At 48.7% G+C, this 18,752-nt stretch overlaps 1 protein-coding gene across 4 annotated transcripts in view; it reads right to left on the bottom strand.

Annotated features, from left to right (window-relative positions):
- The window catches only part of HACE1 (HECT domain and ankyrin repeat containing E3 ubiquitin protein ligase 1), a 163,121-nt gene that overhangs the window by 109,146 nt on the left and 35,223 nt on the right, over window positions 1-18,752 (bottom strand). For 2 of the 4 annotated variants that reach the window (XM_069726306.1, XM_069726303.1), the window contains exons 10-11: window positions 559-665; window positions 412-492 (exon numbers count right to left, since the gene is read on the bottom strand). In XM_069726306.1, the coding sequence (XP_069582407.1) occupies window positions 412-492; window positions 559-665 (188 nt within the window). The remainder of the gene's footprint in view (window positions 1-411; window positions 493-558; window positions 666-18,752) is intronic. The other 2 variants (XM_069726307.1, XM_069726304.1) reach the window with 1 other exon arrangement.

Genomic DNA, 18,752 nt, shown 5'->3' with positions numbered 1-18,752 from the left:
CGGAGGGGTGAGTATATCCATATTTTTTATTTTTATTCTTTATTTTTTACATGAATATAGATCCGAGGGCCTGAAGGAGAGTCTCCTCTCCTTCAGAACCTGGGAACCATCCAGGATCGCTCCCTGCACACGCCGTACCCGGGGTATAAGACGACCCCCGACTTTTGAGACGATTTTCAGGGGTTAAAAAGTCATCTTATACGCCAGAAAATACGGTATTTATAAACATAATTCAATTGCATCATTACGTGAAGGAATGCCTACACAAGAATGGGGCTCTTACACCCCATTATAATAAAGTATTAGTCACATATGCACGCAGTCATCCATCCAATGTGTATAAGAGTGCAAGTACAACACTTGGCCACCTTTATTAATCTCAGACTTGGAATGAAGAGATGGTGCACATACATGGCCACTGATCCATTTAAGCGGAGGACGCAAACCCCCATTATTGTGTCTGTGTGACTGGTGGAGGTCCCAGAGATCACCCTGTGGACAGAGGATAAAAGTTTTCACCCTTCCTAACAATATTAAGAAATTATGTGATTCCATTACCTTAAGAGTTTATGACCATTTGTAGTGGCAACTTCAGCGAGGCTGGTGAGTATCTTGAGGTATTGGCTTTCATTTAGCTGTGACAAATGTTCAAGGACTTGACGTAACTATGAGAGGAATATTAATTTGAGATACGTAAAGAAGTAAAACAAACAGTTGCACTAAATTATTTCATTATACAAAAATTAGGACCAAAAATCTCTTAGCACTTCAATGTCTATATTCATTGTGCGGTAAAAATGACCCAGTAACATAATTCAGTACAAAGATGGCAAACCTCAAACTTGTATAATTTTGTTTTTTACATTTTAATGGTTAAAAAAGAGGGATTTTTGGTACTCACCGTAAAATCTCTTTCTTGGAGCATTCATTGGGGGACACAGATAACCGTGGGTGTATGCTGCTGCTGCTAGGAGGCTGACACTATGCAAAAAAGGAAAAGAACAATAGCCCCTCCCCGGCAGTTTACACCCACCGACAGGCACTGAGCACCTCAGTTGGTGAAAAAAAGCAGTAGGAGAAACAACCATAACTAAGAACACATGAGTACCAACTCAATCAGGACTTGTAGGCCCAAACACGGTACCAAGAATAAATAACCAGGGAGGGTGCTGTGTCCCCCAATGAAGGCTCCAAGAAAGAGATTTTACGGTGAGTACCAAAAATCCCTCTTTATCGCTTCACTGTGGGACACAGATAACCGTGGGACGTCCAAAAGCAGTCGCGGAAAAGGGTGGGTAGAGAGGAAGCGAGAAAAGGGCTTAGGTCGGCGGGTGTGCGACCGCCGCCTGCAGTACCTTCCTACCAAAACCTGCATCTGACAAGGTCTGGGTATGAACCCTGTAGAACCTCGTGAATGTATGTAAAGACGACCAGGTGGCAGCCTTGCAAACCTGCAAAGCGGAGGCCTGGTGACGAACAGCCCAGGAAGCACCGACCGCTCTGGTGGAGTGGGCCCGTACACCAGAAGGGGGCTGTGTCTCTCGAGCACGGTAGGATTCCGTTATAGCAGAACGAATCCAGCGAGAAATAGTGGATTTGGACGCTTGAAGGCCTTTCCGGTGACCCTCAGCAATGACAAACAGTAGGATTTGCGAAAATGGGCAGTTCTAGAAAGATAGATCCGAACGGCCCTGACAACGTCAAGCTTGTGAAGAGACTTCTCCAAGGAGTGAACAGGAGAAGGGCAAAAAGGAAGAAAGAATGATATCCTCATTTATGTGGAAAGAGGAAACCACCTTGGGAAGAAATTCGGGGACAGGTCTTAAGGTACCTTCACTCATAACGATATCGTTAAGGAAATCGTTCTGTGTGACAGCGACCAACGATCAGGCCCCTGCTGGGAGATCGTTGGTCGCTGAGGAAAGTCCAGAACTTTATTTCGTCGCTGGACTCCCTGCAGACATCGCTGAATCGGCGTGTGTGACACCGATCCAGCGATGTCTTCACTGGTAACCAGGGAAAACATCGGGTTACTAAGCGCAGGGCCGCGCTTAGTAACCCGATGTTTACCCTGGTTACCAGCGTAAAAGTAAAAAAACAAACACTACATACTTACCTACCGCTGTCTGTCCCCGGCGCTCTGCTTCTCTGCTCTCCTCCTGCACTGGCTGTGAGCGTCGGTCAGCCGGAAAGCAGAGCGGTGACGTCACCGCTCTGCTTTCCGGCCGCTGTGCTCACAGCCAGTGCAGGAGGAGTGCAGAGAAGCAGAGCGCCGGGGACAGACAGCGGTAGGTAAGTATGTAGTGTTTGTTTTTTTACTTTTACGCTGGTAACCAGGGTAAACATCGGGTTACTAAGGGCGGCCCTGCGCTTAGTAACCCGATGTTTACCCTGGTTACCCGGGAACCTCGGGATCGTTGGTCGCTGGAGAGCTGTCTGTGTGACAGCTCTCCAGCGACCAAACAGCGACGCTGCAGCGATCGACATCGTTGTCGGTATCGCTGCAGCGTCGCTGAGTGTGAAGGTACCTTTAGAACGACCTTGTCCTGATGAAGAATCAGGAAGGCGGGGGCGGCAGGATAATGCTGCCAACTCGGAAACTCTTCTAATTGAATTGAAGCGGTTCAAAAGGAACGGTCTGAAGGGCACTGAGAACCAAATTGAGGTCCCAAGGATGCAGTGGAGGACGAAAAGGAGGAGCAAGATGAAGATGAGCAACTCCTTGCAGAAAAGTCTTCACTTGAGAGACGGAAGCCAAGTCCCTTTGGAAAAGAATGGACAAGGCGGAAACTTGACCCTTTAGGGTACTGAGGGACAAACCCGAGTCGAGACCCGACTGCAGGAAGCCCAGAAAGTCCGGGATGGAAAAAGTCATTGGAAAGAAGTCGTGTGTCTCGCACCACCAGAAAAAAGCCTTACAGTACCTGTGGTAAATGCGAGAAGAAGCTGGCTTCCTGGCTCTGATCATGGTCTGTATGCCCTGAGGAGAAAAACCAGACTCCCTCAGAACCGCGACCTCAACAGCCATGCCGTTAAATGCAGGGACTTAGAACTCTAGTGGAAGAGTGGGCCCTGTGAGAGAAGATCTGAGCGGTCTGGGAGTCTCCAAGGGGTATTCGCGAGCATGTTGACCAGCTCCGCGTACCAGGGGCGCCTTGGCCAGTCTGGAGCTACGAGTATGACCAGAATCCCCCCTAACTTCATCTTTTTTACCACCCTTGGGATCAAGGGAAATGGGGGAAACAGGTAAGAAAACTGAAACTGCGACCATGGGATTACCAGGGTGTCGTGACTGATGGCCAAAGGGTCCCGGGATCTGGCGACAAACTGAGGAACCTTGAGGTTCATCCGAGACGCCATGAGGTCGACGTCTGGGGTGCCCCAACGAAGACAAATCTGGTCGAATACTGAGGGATGGAGAGACCACTCGCCCGCCACCAGGCCCTGGCAGCTGAGGAAGTCAGCTGCCCAATTTTCGACGCCCGGAATGTGGACAGCTGAAATGACTGGAACGTGATGTTCCGCCCAATGAAGTATCCTTGCTGCCTCTGCCATTACCTGACTGCTGTGCATCCCGCCCTGGTGGTTTAAGTACACCACGGCCGCGGCGTTGTTCGACTGGATGCAGACGGGACGACCGGCCAGGAGTGATTGCCAGTGGAGTAGGGCAAGGAAGATTGCTCTGATCTCCAGTAAGTTGATAGGAAGAAGAGCCTCCTGGTGGGTCCAGCGACCCTGCGCTGTGAGATGTCGGAAGACCGCTCCCCAACCGAGCAGGCTGGCATCTGTGGTGATGACCTGCCACTGAAGCGGAAGGAAAGACCTCCCTCTGAGGAGCGAGGAAGACAGGGTCCACTAGGTCAGTGACTGCCGAACCTGCCGAGGCAGACGAACGGGGCGGTCCAGTGAGGTCGTGGATCTGTTCCAAGTGGAGAGAAAAAACAGTTGTACGGGACGTGTTTGGAATTGGGCAAAGGGAACGGCCTCCATGGAGGCAACCATCTTTCCCAGGACTGCCATGCAGAACCGAAGCGAGCGAGGAGCTGGGTGTTTGAGAAATCGGACTGCCTTGACCTGAGACCGAAGAACTTGTCCAGTGGGAGGAAGACCCGAGCCATGTTCATGTCGAATTCCATGCCTAGGAAGGACAGATGCTGGCAGGGAATCAGAGAGGACTTGCCCCGGTTGATGATCCACCCGAAGCGAGTCAGAGTGTCCAGAGAGATCTGGAGGCTTCGCGCACAGTCTGGATGAGAAGAACCCCTGATCAAAAGATCATCCAGGTAGGGGATGATAAGTATCCACCTGGAACGAAGGATGGCCATGACCGCCGCCATGATCTTGGTGAAGGCCCTGGGGGCCGATGCCAGGCCGAACGGGAGGGCCGTGAATTGGTAGTGCTCTTCCTGGATAGCAAACCGAAGGTACCTCTGGTGCCGTACGCAGATAGGAACATTAAGGTACGCATCCTGAATGTCCACCGAACACAGGAACTCCCCGGGCTCCATGGCGGCAATCACAGACCGCAAGGACTCCATCCTGAAGTGGCGGAGTCGAACATGGCGGTTCAAAAACTTGAGATCCAGAATTGGGCGAAGGGAACCGTCCTTTTTGGGGACTACAAAGAGGTTCGAGTAGAACTCCGAAAAATGCTCGCTTGAAGGGACAGGAACGACTACGCCAGCTGTGAGGGAAGAAATGTCCTGAATAAACCCGGGCAGTTGAGACGGTTGCCTTGATGGACGAGAGAGGAAGAAACGATTTTATGGAAGGGAAGAAAATTCGATCTTGTAACCGGAGGTAACTACCTCTCTGACCCAGCCGTCGCTGACTACAGACAGACAGCCAGGCGTCCCGGAAGGAAAGAAGTCTGCCTCCCACCCTGGAAGTCATTCCAGGTGGGGGCGATCCATCACTTGGAAAGAAATCTATCGGAACGGGAGCCAGAGGACCTGAAAGGTTGGCTTTTAGTTCTCCATCTGGGGGCAGGCTTGTAAGAGGGTCTCCTCCGCTCTCCTGAAGCGGAAGGTTGCTCCTGCTGAGTCAGAGGTCCGAAATTGACGAAAGTGCCTAAAAGGCCTAGGGCCCTTTTTATTGAAGAAACGTTTTGGTCTAGACTGAGGGAGGGAAGTACTTTTTCCTCCCGTGGCATCAGAAATGATCTGGTCTAATGGAGAGCCAAAGAGTCTGGAACCCTGAAAGGCTAGGTTGGTGAGAGACTTCTTAGAAGATGTATCTGTGCTCCATGCTTTGAGCCAAAGAATGCGGCGTATAGCAATGATGTTGTTACTTGCCCTAGCGGAACAGGCCGCTGCATCCAAGGAGGCAGCTAAAACGTATTTGCCCGCGTGGCCAATCTGGTCCGCCAAATCAGCCAGTTCCTGTGGGGAAGCCGAAGCCAAAATGCCTCGTCGAAGAATCTTGGCCCAGGCGGAAATCGCCTTTGCCACCCAGGTGGAGACGAAACTGGGGCAGAGGGAAGCTCCTGATGCCTTGAAAGCTGATTTGGCTAGAGTCTCAATCTGTCTGTCCATAGCGTCTTTAAGCGACGCACCGTCAGGTAAGGACAGGACCGTCTTGGATGAAAGTCCACCTTCGGAGATTCTGCCCATTTGGCAAGAAGGTCAGCACTAAAAGGGTATAATACGTCCAGGTGTTTTCTACCTGGGAAGCGCTTCTCAGGATGTTCCCAGTGCTTAGACAGGGTAGACTCGGATTCCTCGTGATTGGGAAAGGAGCGAGAAGGACACTTGACCCGTTTGAATGAGACAGAAGGGTCCTGTGAGGGGACGTCGTCCTGTTTAAACTTAAGAGTTTGGGAGATAGCCAAGATGAGACTATCCACAATAGCATGTATGCCAGACGTCTGGTCTGAGACAGAGTCAGAGCCGGACTGGGAATCTATGTCCGACCCAAGGTCCTCCTCCGAAGAGGGGAATTGGGAAGAGGTGAGCAGCTTGGGAACTGCTGAGGGACCCGGAGAGCTGGAAGAGGAGCCAGACAGGGACCTCTTTCTAGAACGGCCGGCCGGAACGTTCCTCTGAGGGTCGATAATAGGTGCATGCGACTCACCATAAGAGACGGTCGGAGCACTGGTGGCTGTAGCTAGATGCGGAAGTCGTTCAAGCGCCTGGACCAGAGATTGGGATACTTTAGTCAAGTCAGAGACTGACAGACATAGCAACTGCCCACTCTGGGGGAGGGGGAGTGCACTCATCCCGAGATTCGGAAGCTTCCTGCAGAGCAGACATGGTAGGCGGACTGCAGGATTGGCAGAAGGGTGATGACTGACCTGCTGACCACTTTTTCTTGCAGCGTGAGCAAGCGTAATGAATGATGGTGGGTTTGGAAACAGAAGCCCCAATAGAGTTGGACATATGTAGGCTGTGAGCTTATAGTAAGAAAACAAGGGATGGAAAGCCCTGCCTGTGTAAGTCTAAACTACTGCAGCGCTGCCTCCGGAGTATGATATACTGCAGGGGAAGGTTGCTAGGGTACGGATGAAAGCCTACCGTACAGGAAGGAAAGAGCTGCAGCTGAGCCGGTATCTGTGAGAGGAGCAGCGTCCGGATAGGAAGCAGAATCCAATGTGGAGGAGGAATAGAGGCCTCGTGGGGAAGGGGGGGAGGGTGGGAGTGGTTAAGTGCACAGCAAATGACCGGGAAGAGAGAAACCCCTGATAGGTCCGGCGGCAGAAGGGGGCATGTGAGCTGTATTAAAATATCACTGGGCGCCAAGAAAGCGCGGGCGATTAGGAGGTAAAGTAAAAAAAGGGGAGCCGCGACGCTGAATGGACTACGCATGGAATAGACAGCAGGGCAGCGCTGACAGGTCCAGGGGAGGGAAGGGAGCCAGCGTGTAATACAAACAACAATCCCCTTCCCCCGATAGATCTTCATTACCTTGAACTTCAGCGCTGTATGAGGGTCGTCCAGGGGCCCAAGGGAAGGCAGGGACGCTGGAGAGAAGAACCCTCTTCCAGGAGACGGCATCAACCCCCTTAGGGAAAAAGGGGGGGGGTTGGGGAGAGGTCACCACTGGTGACTACAGTCTCCCTCTCAACTCTCTCCAAGGAGAGGGGTGAGGAGGAAATTCGGCAAGGACCGGCAACCAAACTCACCCAGAGGCACCAATGAAGGCACAGCAAATGTCCTGCCAGCAGGCCTGAGTGTTGCGATGTGGGTGACACCACACTGCTCGCTCAGCCGCTAATAATGGGAAGGCAGAGTGAATTAACACCCTGATTCCCTAGAAGTTGAATTGGAAAAACAATATATAATTAGTAAACGACAACAAACCTGCGAAAGCAAAAAATGATTAGCTGCGGATCTGGGAGATCCCGGTCCGCCTCCTACAGACAGTAAGCACAAACTGAGGTGCTCAGTGCCTGTCGGTGGATGTATATTGTCGGGGAGGGGCTAGTGTTCTTTTCCTTTTTTGCATAGTGTCAGCCTCCTAGCAGCAGCAGCATACACCCACGGTTATCTGTGTCCCCCAATGAAGCGATAAAGAAAATTCTGAATGTTGTTAAAAAAATAGTTTGTCACCATTTCTGAGACCCAGAACTTTTGAATTTTTCTTCCGATGGACCTGTATACGACTTGCTTTGGGGCGCGGCCAGCGGTAGTTTTTATCAATACCACTTAGGGTACATACGACATTTTGTTCCTTTTGATCACCTTTTTTGTATTCCTCTGAGCATTCGAAGTGATGGGCAATACTGGCGTGTCGATTTCGCTTTTTCTTTACCAGGTTTACCGTGAAGGTTAAATTTTGAGAAATATACATTTTGTGGACGTTGTAATACCAAATACAGCATGTTAATTTGTTTCCAGTTCATTATTTTTTACTAGAGAAAAGAAGGAGGATTGAGACTTTTATTTATATTCTTTATATTTTTAAAAACTTGTTTTTATGTACAGCGGACGTTGGGGAGTGGTTACCCTTTCTACATTTAGAACTTTCTATTTTGTTCAGTCTGGGTTGAGGATTTGATTTTTTGAACGAAGCCCAGTAGTCCATAGTGAAATACTGGCATTTCTGGAAATATTATGTCATGTAAGTATTTGTGTCTGTAAATAAATATTATGCCATACATTTGAAGAACTGGCACTGTGAAACAACAAGCCAACATTTAAAAGGATATTCAACTTTAGAAAATGATAATTACTTACGGGTAATTTGATTTTCCAGAACCATGACAGCGCCGCACGTGAGAGATGGCATCTGCCCCCAGGAACAGGAAACCTGTAGCAGAGATATAAGAATGGGGCGGCCCCTCTCTCCTCAGTTTGTTTCCAGAGTATGGAAGATGACCGCTTTGTTAGTACACAGTTATGTATCATATTTACACTTGTATAATCTTTCGTTAGCTTCTGTCTACACACATGTTTTGCATATATACATTTACTTATATACAATAAGTTTTTTGTTTTTTTTTTGCGAATCACACAACCATCACCAAGATAGGGCGGGAATTAATGCGGCGCTGTCATGGTTCTGGAAAATCAAATTACCCGTAAGTAATTATCATTTTTCCCTTCACCATGACAGCGCCGCACGTGAGAGGAAGAAATAGAAGATTCCTAGTGTGGGACGACAGCAGACAACACCTTTCTCCCAAAAGACAACTCTGATTGACCTAAGTCTAACCTATAATGTCGGAAGAAGGTAGAGGGTGATGACCATACTGCCGCTTTACAAATCTGTTCTATCGAGGCGTTAGCCCTTTCCGCCCAGGAAGTGGCTATAGCACGCGTGGAGTGAGCCGTAACACCCTGTGGGGGAACTTGACCAGAAAAAGAATACGAAAGTGAAATAGCCGTACGCAACCACCGTGCAATAGTTGCCTTTGAGGCCTTTTTTCCCCTGTTTGTCCCCTGAAAGGTGACAAAAAGGGCCGATGACTGACGCCAAGATTTTGTGGCCTCTAAGTATTGAAGGAGGCAGCGTCTGACATCGAGACAATGGAAGGTTTTCTCCCCCTGGGATTTTGGTTGGGAACAAAAAGAGGGCAGAATAATCTCCTGGTCTCTATGAAATTTAGAATTGACCTTCGGAAGAAAGGCAGGGTCGGTTTTAATAACTACTTTGTCATCATGGAAAGTAGTGTAAGGAGGGTTCACCGACATAGCTTGTAACTCACAAGTACGGCGGGCAGACGTTAAGGCAACTAGGAGAACCGTTTTTAGAGTCAAGGATTTTATTGATATAGAATCAAGAGGTTCAAAGGGGGAAACGGTTAGAGCCTTTAAAACTAAATTTAAATCCCAGGGAGCTACCTTAGGTATTAATTTTGAGGGTCTGGAAGTAAAGGAGGCTCGAATGAACCTATAGACCCAAGGGTGGTCAGCAAGTTTATGATCAAACAGTGCACCAAGGGCAGAGACTTGCACCTTTAAGGTGCTAGTAGACAGACCTTTTTCCAACCCTTTTTGGAGAAATTCAAGAATTTCCTTTACCGGGACCTGTTGACCAGAGTTAGACAACTGTCGCCCCGAGAAATCTAGGAATTTTTGCCAGATTTTCTGGTATTTGTCTGAGGTGACTTTTTTCCTGCTAGCGAGCAATGTGGTCACCAAAGGGCTTGAGAATCCTTTTGCTAACAGAAGTCCCCTTTCAAGTTCCAGGCGGTGAGATGCAACCTGTGAACTTGGGGATGTTGAACTGGCCCTTGGTATAGGAGATCCGGGGCATCCGGAAAGATCCACGGGTCCGAGATAGACATGCGCCTGAGCCACGTGAACCATGCTCTTTTCGGCCAAAAGGGAGCTATGAGGATCACTCGTGCTTTGTCTTCCCGAATTTTCCTGAGGACTGTCGGGATTAATGGTATTGGGGGGAATGCGTATGCTAGATGGAAGTTCCACCGATATAGGAACGCGTCTACCCCCTCCGGGTGTTCTCTTGGGTTCAGAGAATAGAACCTCTTCACCTTCCGATTTTGTTTTGTGGCGAACAGGTCTATGTCTGGAACGCCCCAGCTGGCACATATTTTCCCAAATACTCGCTGGTTCAGGGACCACTCCCCCTGATGTAACGTGTGACGGCTTAAGTAGTCGGCTACTTGATTCTCTGATCCTTTCAAGTATGTTCCGGTTAGTGAAAGAAGGTTGTTTTCGGCCCATATAAAAAGTTCTTTGGCCTCTGCCATAAGGGATGTTGATCTTGTGCCCCCTTGGCGGTTTATATAAGCTATCGTTGTGTTGTTGTCGGACAACACCACCACATGTCTTCCCAGAATCCTTTTTCCTATATGAAGAAGTGCTAGTCTTACCGCAGACAATTCTTTTAGATTGGAGGACGCTGTTGTCATTGGGCTCCCCCATTGACCCTGTAGGACCTGATCTCCTAAGTGTGCCCCCCAACCCCACGGACTCGCATCGGTAGTAATGACTACTGGATCTCGTACTGACCATGGCACTGCGTTGGTTAGATTTTCTGTTTTCAGCCACCACTCTAGTGAGTTTTGAACCTTTGGTGATAGAAGAATCTTCCGATTCAGATTGTATGGATTTCTTTCTTGTTCGGCTAGTATCTGCCATTGTAACTCTCGTGTGTGGCTTTGTGCCCATCACGTTGCTGGAATTGTTGCCGTTAGGACTCCTAAGAGTGACATTGCATTCCTCAGAGAGATAGTCTGTTGTAGTTGGAATGACTGTACTCTCTGCTGAATAGATTGAACTTTCCTCTGTGGGAGGACACACTCCTGCTTGACTGAATCTAACACGATTCCGAGGAATTCTTGAGTTTGAGTTGGGACAAGCCTTGATTTTTTCAGGTTTATCATCCATCCTAAACTGGTCAGCACCTCCAGTACTCTTGCGGCCGCTTTTTCGCAACTTTCTTTGTTTTTTGCTATTATCAAAAAATCGTCCAAATAGGGTACCAACATTATGTCTTCTTTTCTGACGAAAGATGCTACTTCGGAAATAATTTTTGTGAATATACGGGGCGCTATGGCTACCCCAAAAGGAAGACATTGATATTGTAGATGGACAGGGGTTTCCTCCAGATTTACCACTAATCTTAGATATTGTTGGTGTTGGACAGCGATTGGCACATGGTAGTAAGCGTCTGTAAGATCGATCACTACCATGTAACAGTTTGGGTCGAGTACTTTCACTGCAGTCTTCAAAGTTTCCATCTTGAATTTGTCTATTTGAATGTAATGGTTTAGGGCCTTTAGGTTGAATATTACTCTCAGCGAGCCGTCTGGTTTTGGTGTTAGAAATAAAGTGCTGTAGAACCCTTTCCCTATCTCTTGATGGGGTACTTCTACTAACACCTCTTTTTGCATGAGGAGATAAATTTCTCTTTCTAATATGGCCTGATTTTTTCCCGCCACCTGGGTCATTTTTACACGATTTGGTGGGAGGTTGGAGAACTTGAACCTCAGACCCTCTGACAACAAATTTGTTATCCATTGAGAAGCCGGCAGCGCTGCCCAGTGATGGACAAACCGCCGGAGTCTTCCCCCCACCGGAATGCTGGCGTCACTGACTTTTGGGATCAGGCTTGGGGGGAGGCTTGTTGAAAAGGAATCCCCTTTCCTTTCGCTCTCTCCAGGGTCTGCCTCGACTAGACCTGTCATCTGATCGGCCGCGGGTCCCTCTATATCCACCACGAAAGGACGAACGAGAGGTATCCCATCGGCGCCTGGGAAAGGAAGGAGGTGGAAACCGCTTCTTTTTGTCCGACGCTTTCTCAAGGACCTCGTCTAGAGCTTTTCCAAAAAGGTATTGCCCTTCACAGGGTACTCCACAGAGTTTGACCTTTGATTGGAAGTCAGCTGTCCAATTTTTTAGCCATAATGTTCTCCTTCCTGAATTGGATAACGCACACACACGTGCGGCACTTCTAACCGAATCTATCGAGGCGTCTGCTAGGAATCTTGCGGCGCCTTGCAGAGAGGGCAATGCTTCCAGAAGCCTCTCTCTCGGGCATTTGTTTTTGATTTGGTCACTTAACTCCTCTAACCACTTGACCATAGCACGTGCCGTGCAAGTGGCAGCAACCCCGGGTTTAAATGACCATGTCGCTGCTTCTGAGCCTTACACTATAGCTGGTCCGAATAACTAAAGCAATTGTTACCATCCACCTCTCGTGTCTCCCCTTTTCCTCATAGTTTGTAAGCTTGCGAGCAGGGCCCTCACTCCTCCTGGTATCTGTTTTGAACTGTATTTCTGTTATGCTGTAATGTCTATTGTCTGTACAAGTCCCCTCTATAATTTGTAAAGCGCTGCGGAATATGTTGGCGCTATATAAATAAAAATTATTATTATTATTATTCCCAAGCCGACTTTAGAAAAGCATCTGCTTTTTTGTCGAGGGGGTCCCTTAGGGCTCCCATGTCTTCAAATGGTAACGCAACCCCTTTAGAGGTGCTAGCAATGGCTGCATCTAGTTTAGGAGCCTTATCCCACTTTTCACAGACTTCCTCATCAAAGGGGTATTTGCGTTTTAATGCCTGAGGGACGGACATCTTTTTATTAGGCTTTTTCCACTCACGTTTTATTAATTTGATTATGTTATCATGGAAGGGAAAAAACTTTCGCTTCTTCTCCTCCAAGTTGCTAAACATGGTGTCTTGGATTGTCCGTGGTTCTCTAGGGGTCTCTACCCCCATAGTCGTTCTGACAAGTTTGAGCAGCTTCCCAATGTCCTCCGACTGAAAACATGGGTGGCCATACTCCTCATCTGAGGAGTCTAAATCTGAGGCATCAGAGGGGGTTAAGGCTCCCGGCTCATCCCCTGAATCTATGTCCGACCCTTGTTCACTTGTTGGGGGAGGGGGTGTCTCCTTTGTGTGATGTTTCAACTGTTCTTTAACTGTAGATTTAACTTCCTCCCGTATAATTGTTTTAATGTTTTGTAATAGGGAAGAAGATTCCTCCGCAACTGTTCTGTCGATACAGGGCTGGCAGATCTTTTTGCTGTAAAGCCTAGGGAGTTTTTCTTTACATAGTGGACAGACCCTATTCTTTTGCTTGGAGGTGGCTTTCCCTTCCTATAAAACATAGTGCACAGGGTATCAGTGTGTGTGTAGCTTGCCTTACAAAGGCACTCACCCCTCCAGGACCCTGGGTACCGCTGCAGCTTGAGTGTCTTCCGATATTCTGGGCGCAGGCATCAGCAGCTCCGGATCTACCGCTGGTTCGGTCATCTCCGTCTGAAGAGCAGGACCAGCGACTCCTCTTTGCTGCTGTATCTTATAGAGGAGCGGTGTGCGCGCCACTGGATCAGCTTCCGCCCGGAAGTGTCCAGCACACCGGCTCCCTCGGCGTGTGACGTCACTTCCTGCGACCGGAAGTCGTCATCCTTCACTTCGGCGCCAGCGTCAGTGAAGGACACGCCCCCATATCCCCGGACCGGCCTCCTGCACAGAGCGGTCGCCGGGGAGTCCAGCGAGGGAAAGGGATGGCGCGGACCCAGCAGCCCGACACCGGACAGCACCGCACGCGATGCCGCCGACTATGGCTGCCCCCCCCCGCGGACCTCGGCCTCCGGACCGGAATCATCAGAGGGAGATCCCTCCGGAGGTAGGAGCTCTGCGACAGGCGTCCACCTGCAGGAACAGGAAACCAAACTGAGGAGAGAGGGGCCGCCCCATTCTTATATCTCTGCTACAGGTTTCCTGTTCCTGGGGGCGGATGCCATCTCTTTTTTTGATTTAAATAGATTTTTATTAACAATATAAAGAAGAACAACAGAATGCCATTTACATTGCATTATATCACATACACATTTTCTTGTTTTAATAAACCCCAACATTACCCCAACTACCCCCCTCCCCCCTACGACAGCTCAGTCTCAATCTTCACCCCACTGAGGCCTTCTCTGCCTTGTGTAATTTATCCTCATCCAGGTCTTAGGAAACTCGACGACTATACTCCTCAATCCAAATCAAGCCAAGGAGATCATATTTTATTAAACATTTCTATTTTCCCCCTTTTTTTGTACACCCCCTTTTCCAATTTTAGACCATGTTGAACATATTGGATAAATTCCCTTCTCACAGGTGGTTCCGCATTTATCCAATTTCGTGCTATTACTTTCCTGGCCATGTAGAGTAGCCTAGCGATTGCAATCTTCCAAGTATTGTCAACTCCAATTTCTTCCACATATCCCAGCACGCATACTATCGGGTCTCTAAGAACTCTGCACTTATACGCTGCTTCAACTCGGCTCAAAACCACCACCCAATAGGCAGCCAGTCTCAGACACGTCCACATCATGTGATATATTCCTGCATTCTCACTCGTACACCTCGGACACTCAGAATTGGCACGCAATCCCGCTTTGTATAGCACTTCCGGAGATTTATACACCCTATGCAGAATGTATAGCTGCGAGATCCTATATGGTTCACTCAAGGATAGTCGCGGAACCCACTCCATCACCGATTCCCAGATTTCATTTTCCATCGGTCCCACTTCTCTCTCCCACTTAGCTCTCGCCTTTATAGGGAAATCTAGCAGGAACGTGTGCATAAGGTCCTTATACAGAGTGGAAATAACTCCCCTTGTAGTTCCGTCACCACACACATACTCCAACACTATATCATCTTGAACCCTGATATCAGCCTTCTTATTCTGAGCTCTAAAGGCATGTCTCATCTGCGCATACTGATATTCCCCTGTGGATCGCAAACCAAATTCTTCCTGCAATTGGGAGAAGGACTTCAGTTCCTGTCGCTGGATTATCTGGTGAACAAAGCAAATTCCCTTATCCTGCCATTCCAATATTCCTCCCAAGGCCTCAAATTCCTTTAAATTGTGGTTAGACCATATCGGTGTGAATTTAGTCAGCCCTTTAACCCCACGAATCTGCCTTAGTCTATTCCACAATTTACGAATCAGGAACAGGGTTGGGTATACTTTCCCCAGAGTGCTCAAAGAGCCATCCTCCAAACACCTAGCCATCGGTCCGTCACCTGTTCCATTAACTGTTGTACTGCACTGGATGACGCCCCTCGCGCCCAGCCCTTCAAATGCTGGCTCTGGGCCGCAAGGAAGTATATTTCCGGGTTGGGCAAAGCCAAACCACCATCTTCCTTGGGTCGCTGAAGCGTCTCCAGGCTAATACGTGGATATTGTCTTCCCCATATCAAACTTCTAAAAAGGGCGTTAATCTGCCTGAACTTCCCCCGCGGGATCCAAATTGGTGCGTTATGTAGAACATAAAGAATTTTAGGCATCAGGACCATTTTAATAAGATTTACCCTACCAACGACCGATAGATGTAGCTTATTCCAGGCATCTACCTTTGCCTTGAGTACCCCCATAACAGGAGTCAAATTTCTTTGCAGGAACTCCGCAATTGGCACCGAAATCCATATTCCGAGGTATTTAAATTGGGAAACCACCTTCAGCCTCTCATCCCCAACATCCTCACTCACATTCTCTCCTACGTCATCCACTCTAAAAAGAACCGTCTTATCCCAATTAATTGTTAGTCCCGACACAGTACCAAATCTCTCAACGATTTCAACGGCCCCTCTTAGTGAATCGTCTGGATCCGCCAGGAACAGCAAAACATCATCCGCGTATAACGCTATTTTTTCCTCTACTTTCCCATACCTAAACCCAGGGACCCCATCCGCCTGCCGAATCTTAGCAGCAAGAGGTTCTACAGCCAACGCGAACAGGAGGGGTGAAAGCGGGCATCCCTGCCTAGTCCCCCTAGCCAGCCCTATAGGTCGAGATAGCTCCCCGTTTACTCTAATTCTAGCGGACGGTAATGAGTACAACAGCTGTATCCAGGCCACAAACTGCGGACCAAACCCCATACATTCCAGCACCTGCCAGAGGTACCCCCATTCGACACTGTCAAATGCCTTATGTGCATCCAGCGATACAATCACTCTTCGACCACAGTTGTCAGACTCTACCTGCAAATTTACATATAACCTCCGCAAATTGATCGCCGTTGATCTATCCGGCATAAAGCCAGATTGGTCCGAATGCACCAGACTCGCAATAACACTAGAGAGGCGGAGAGCCAACACCTTGGCCAGAAGCTTGACATCAATAGTTAGTAAAGAAATTGGGCGGTACGACTCCGGTTTCCCCAAGTCCTTATCCTCCTTTGGAATGACCACTATTATGGCCTCTCTCATAGAGGCTGGCAAGCGCCCACAGGACCTAGCTTCCTCCAATACCATTTTTAATCTAGGAATCAACACTTCTGCCAACCCTTTATAGATCTCAGCGGGTAGCCCATCGACCCCAGGCGCCTTCCCATTAGCCATAGACATCAATGCCCGACTCAATTCCTCCTCAGTGATAGGGGCCTCAAGGCTCTCCCTATCTGTCTCACTCAGTCTCGGCAGATCCAGACCTTCCAAGAAAGTCAGTGTGTCCTCGACCGATTCACCAGCCCGAGAGGAATACAAATCTGCATAGAAGTCCGCGAAGGCTCTCAAGATTTCAGGCATTTCCGTTATTTTACCTCCACTAGCAGAGTCCAAAGAATGTATATATGAAGAACCTCTCTGAGCAGCAGCCACTACCGACAGCATATGTCCCACTGTTTCTCCCTCCTGATAGAACAATACCCTTTGGAAATCCCGCTTCCTCTCGGCTTTGCCTAACAGAATTTTTTCCAAATGATCTTGTGCGTTTTTCATCCTTCTCTCTGCCTCAGGGGTTCCCAGCGTAGCCATCCCATCTTCTGCTTCCTTCAACTCCTCAACTGCCACTTTTTCTGCCTCTCTCGTCCTCCGCTTACACCTACTAATGTCCCTAAACAGTAGTCCCCTCAGATACGCCTTCATTGCATCCCAAATCATAAGAGCATCAGTACTTCCATCATTTAAGAGGAAGAATTCCGCTACCTCCCGTCCTATACTTTCCAACTCAATACTCTGTAACCAATTAGGATGAATCTTCCATTCTCTCACACTTAGCGAATGAGCCCCCTCCAATCTAACCTCTACTTCAATTGGACTATGGTCCGACAAGGCCCTTGGCAGATATCTCACCTCCCCAACCAATGTGTCCAAAATCCTGTTACCCAGAGCCATATCAATCCTAGAGAGCGTGGCATGCGCCGGTGAATAACATGAGTACCCTCTCTCCCCAATATGTCTAACCCTCCAAAGATCAATCAAACCTATCTCCTGTATATAGGTGCCAAATGTTGTTATGTGTCCCTCCGACCTATTCTGAGTATTTTTATTTTTATCCCAATATTCATCACAGATATTGTTTAGATCCCCGATAATTATTAACGGTGCCGGCCCCCATCTTTCCACTCGCTCCATTACTTCTCTAATTTTCCTGCTAGAGTAGGGAGGCGGAATATACATCGCTGCAACACACAACATCACTCCATACAGTATACACCGTATTAGTACGTACTGCCCATCCACATCCACACATACCTTCACCTCCTCATACTGAACTCCCGCTGGAACCAAGATTGAGACTCCTCTTGCATACGTGGAGAAGGTAGAATGATATCCCTTCTGGATCCACCGTCTATTCAGAACATCCACCTTTTCCCTTACCAGATGCGTAGAATAGTCTGGGTATATAGCAATCTTTTGGCCTTCAACTGTCAGATCCGTCATGTCTCTGGCCTTCCTCAGGATAATGTCTCTGTCTCTATAGTTTAGAATTTTGGCAAGCATGGTACGGGGATTCGCTCCAGGGACAGGTGGTTTCGGCGGGACCCTATGCGCTCTTTCTACCGCGAACACTTTTGTTAGCGCCATATCTCCAAATGTTTCTAACAGCCATTTTTCAATATATTCCGTTGGATTCCTCCCTTCAGCTTTTTCAGGGATGCCCACTATGCGAATATTGTTTCTTCTGGACCTGTTCTCAAGGTCCTCATTTTTCGCAGCCAATTCAGCTATTGCTTGAGTGAACTTTTTCTCTGCTTTTTGCAGCTGCACTATATGGTCTTCTACAGTGCTCACTCTCTCCTCTACCTCCCCCACACGTTTGTCAATCTTCTGCATGGCTGCGTTTATCTGGGCTGTGTCTCCCTTAACCTCCTGTATCTGTAAGGTCAGAGACTGTTTACATGAAGAAACTAGCGCAAAAACGTCTCTTAGGGTAGGCTCAGCTTCCGGCGCCATTTCCTCGGGTCCCCCTTCTGCCACCGCCATTTTACTCTCCTTTCTCCCCTGTTGTACCTCATGTTCTCCTGCTGGGCTCTCCTCCTCCTCCTCCTCTTCGGTATCAGCTCCGGCTCCCTCCTCTGCGGCCTCCGCTTTCGCATACTGCCGGAGCTTTGCCGCTACCTCCATGCGCTTTCTACATGCGGCGTTCTCCTTGTCTGACTTCTCCCTCGTGTCGGCGCCATCTTGGATTGCGCCTGCATCCCCGGCTCCCGCGTCCTTCTGCCGTCTCCTGGTCATGTTCGCCGGCTCCAGCACCACCGCTCAGCACCGCCGGACCCTCCAAGTCTCCCCGCAGCCGGTAAGCCCCCCGCAGAGACCAAACAGCAGCGCCTCTGCAGGATTTTAGAATGTACAGCGGCGGGAGCTCACAGCCGCACGTCCGCTCACATGAGCTCTCAGGCCACGCCCCCGCGGATGCCATCTCTCACGTGCGGCGCTGTCATGGTGAAGGGAAAAACCTTGTTAATAAGCAGTGGCGCCATGTGTATCATACCCATTCATTGAAAGTTGGCCTTACCCACCAATGTCTAATGTATGTGCTAGTTATCTTCTTCATGTGAACAGGTCAATGTTAAGAATTGGTCGCATTTAACGTTGTTCAGTCACTTTTTATAAGAAC

Source organism: Ranitomeya imitator, chromosome 5 (assembly GCF_032444005.1).
Source record: "Ranitomeya imitator isolate aRanImi1 chromosome 5, aRanImi1.pri, whole genome shotgun sequence".
Lineage (NCBI taxonomy): Eukaryota > Metazoa > Chordata > Amphibia > Anura > Dendrobatidae > Ranitomeya > Ranitomeya imitator.
Note: the sequence above shows the minus strand (reverse complement) of the source record. Positions and strands in the feature narration are given on the sequence as shown.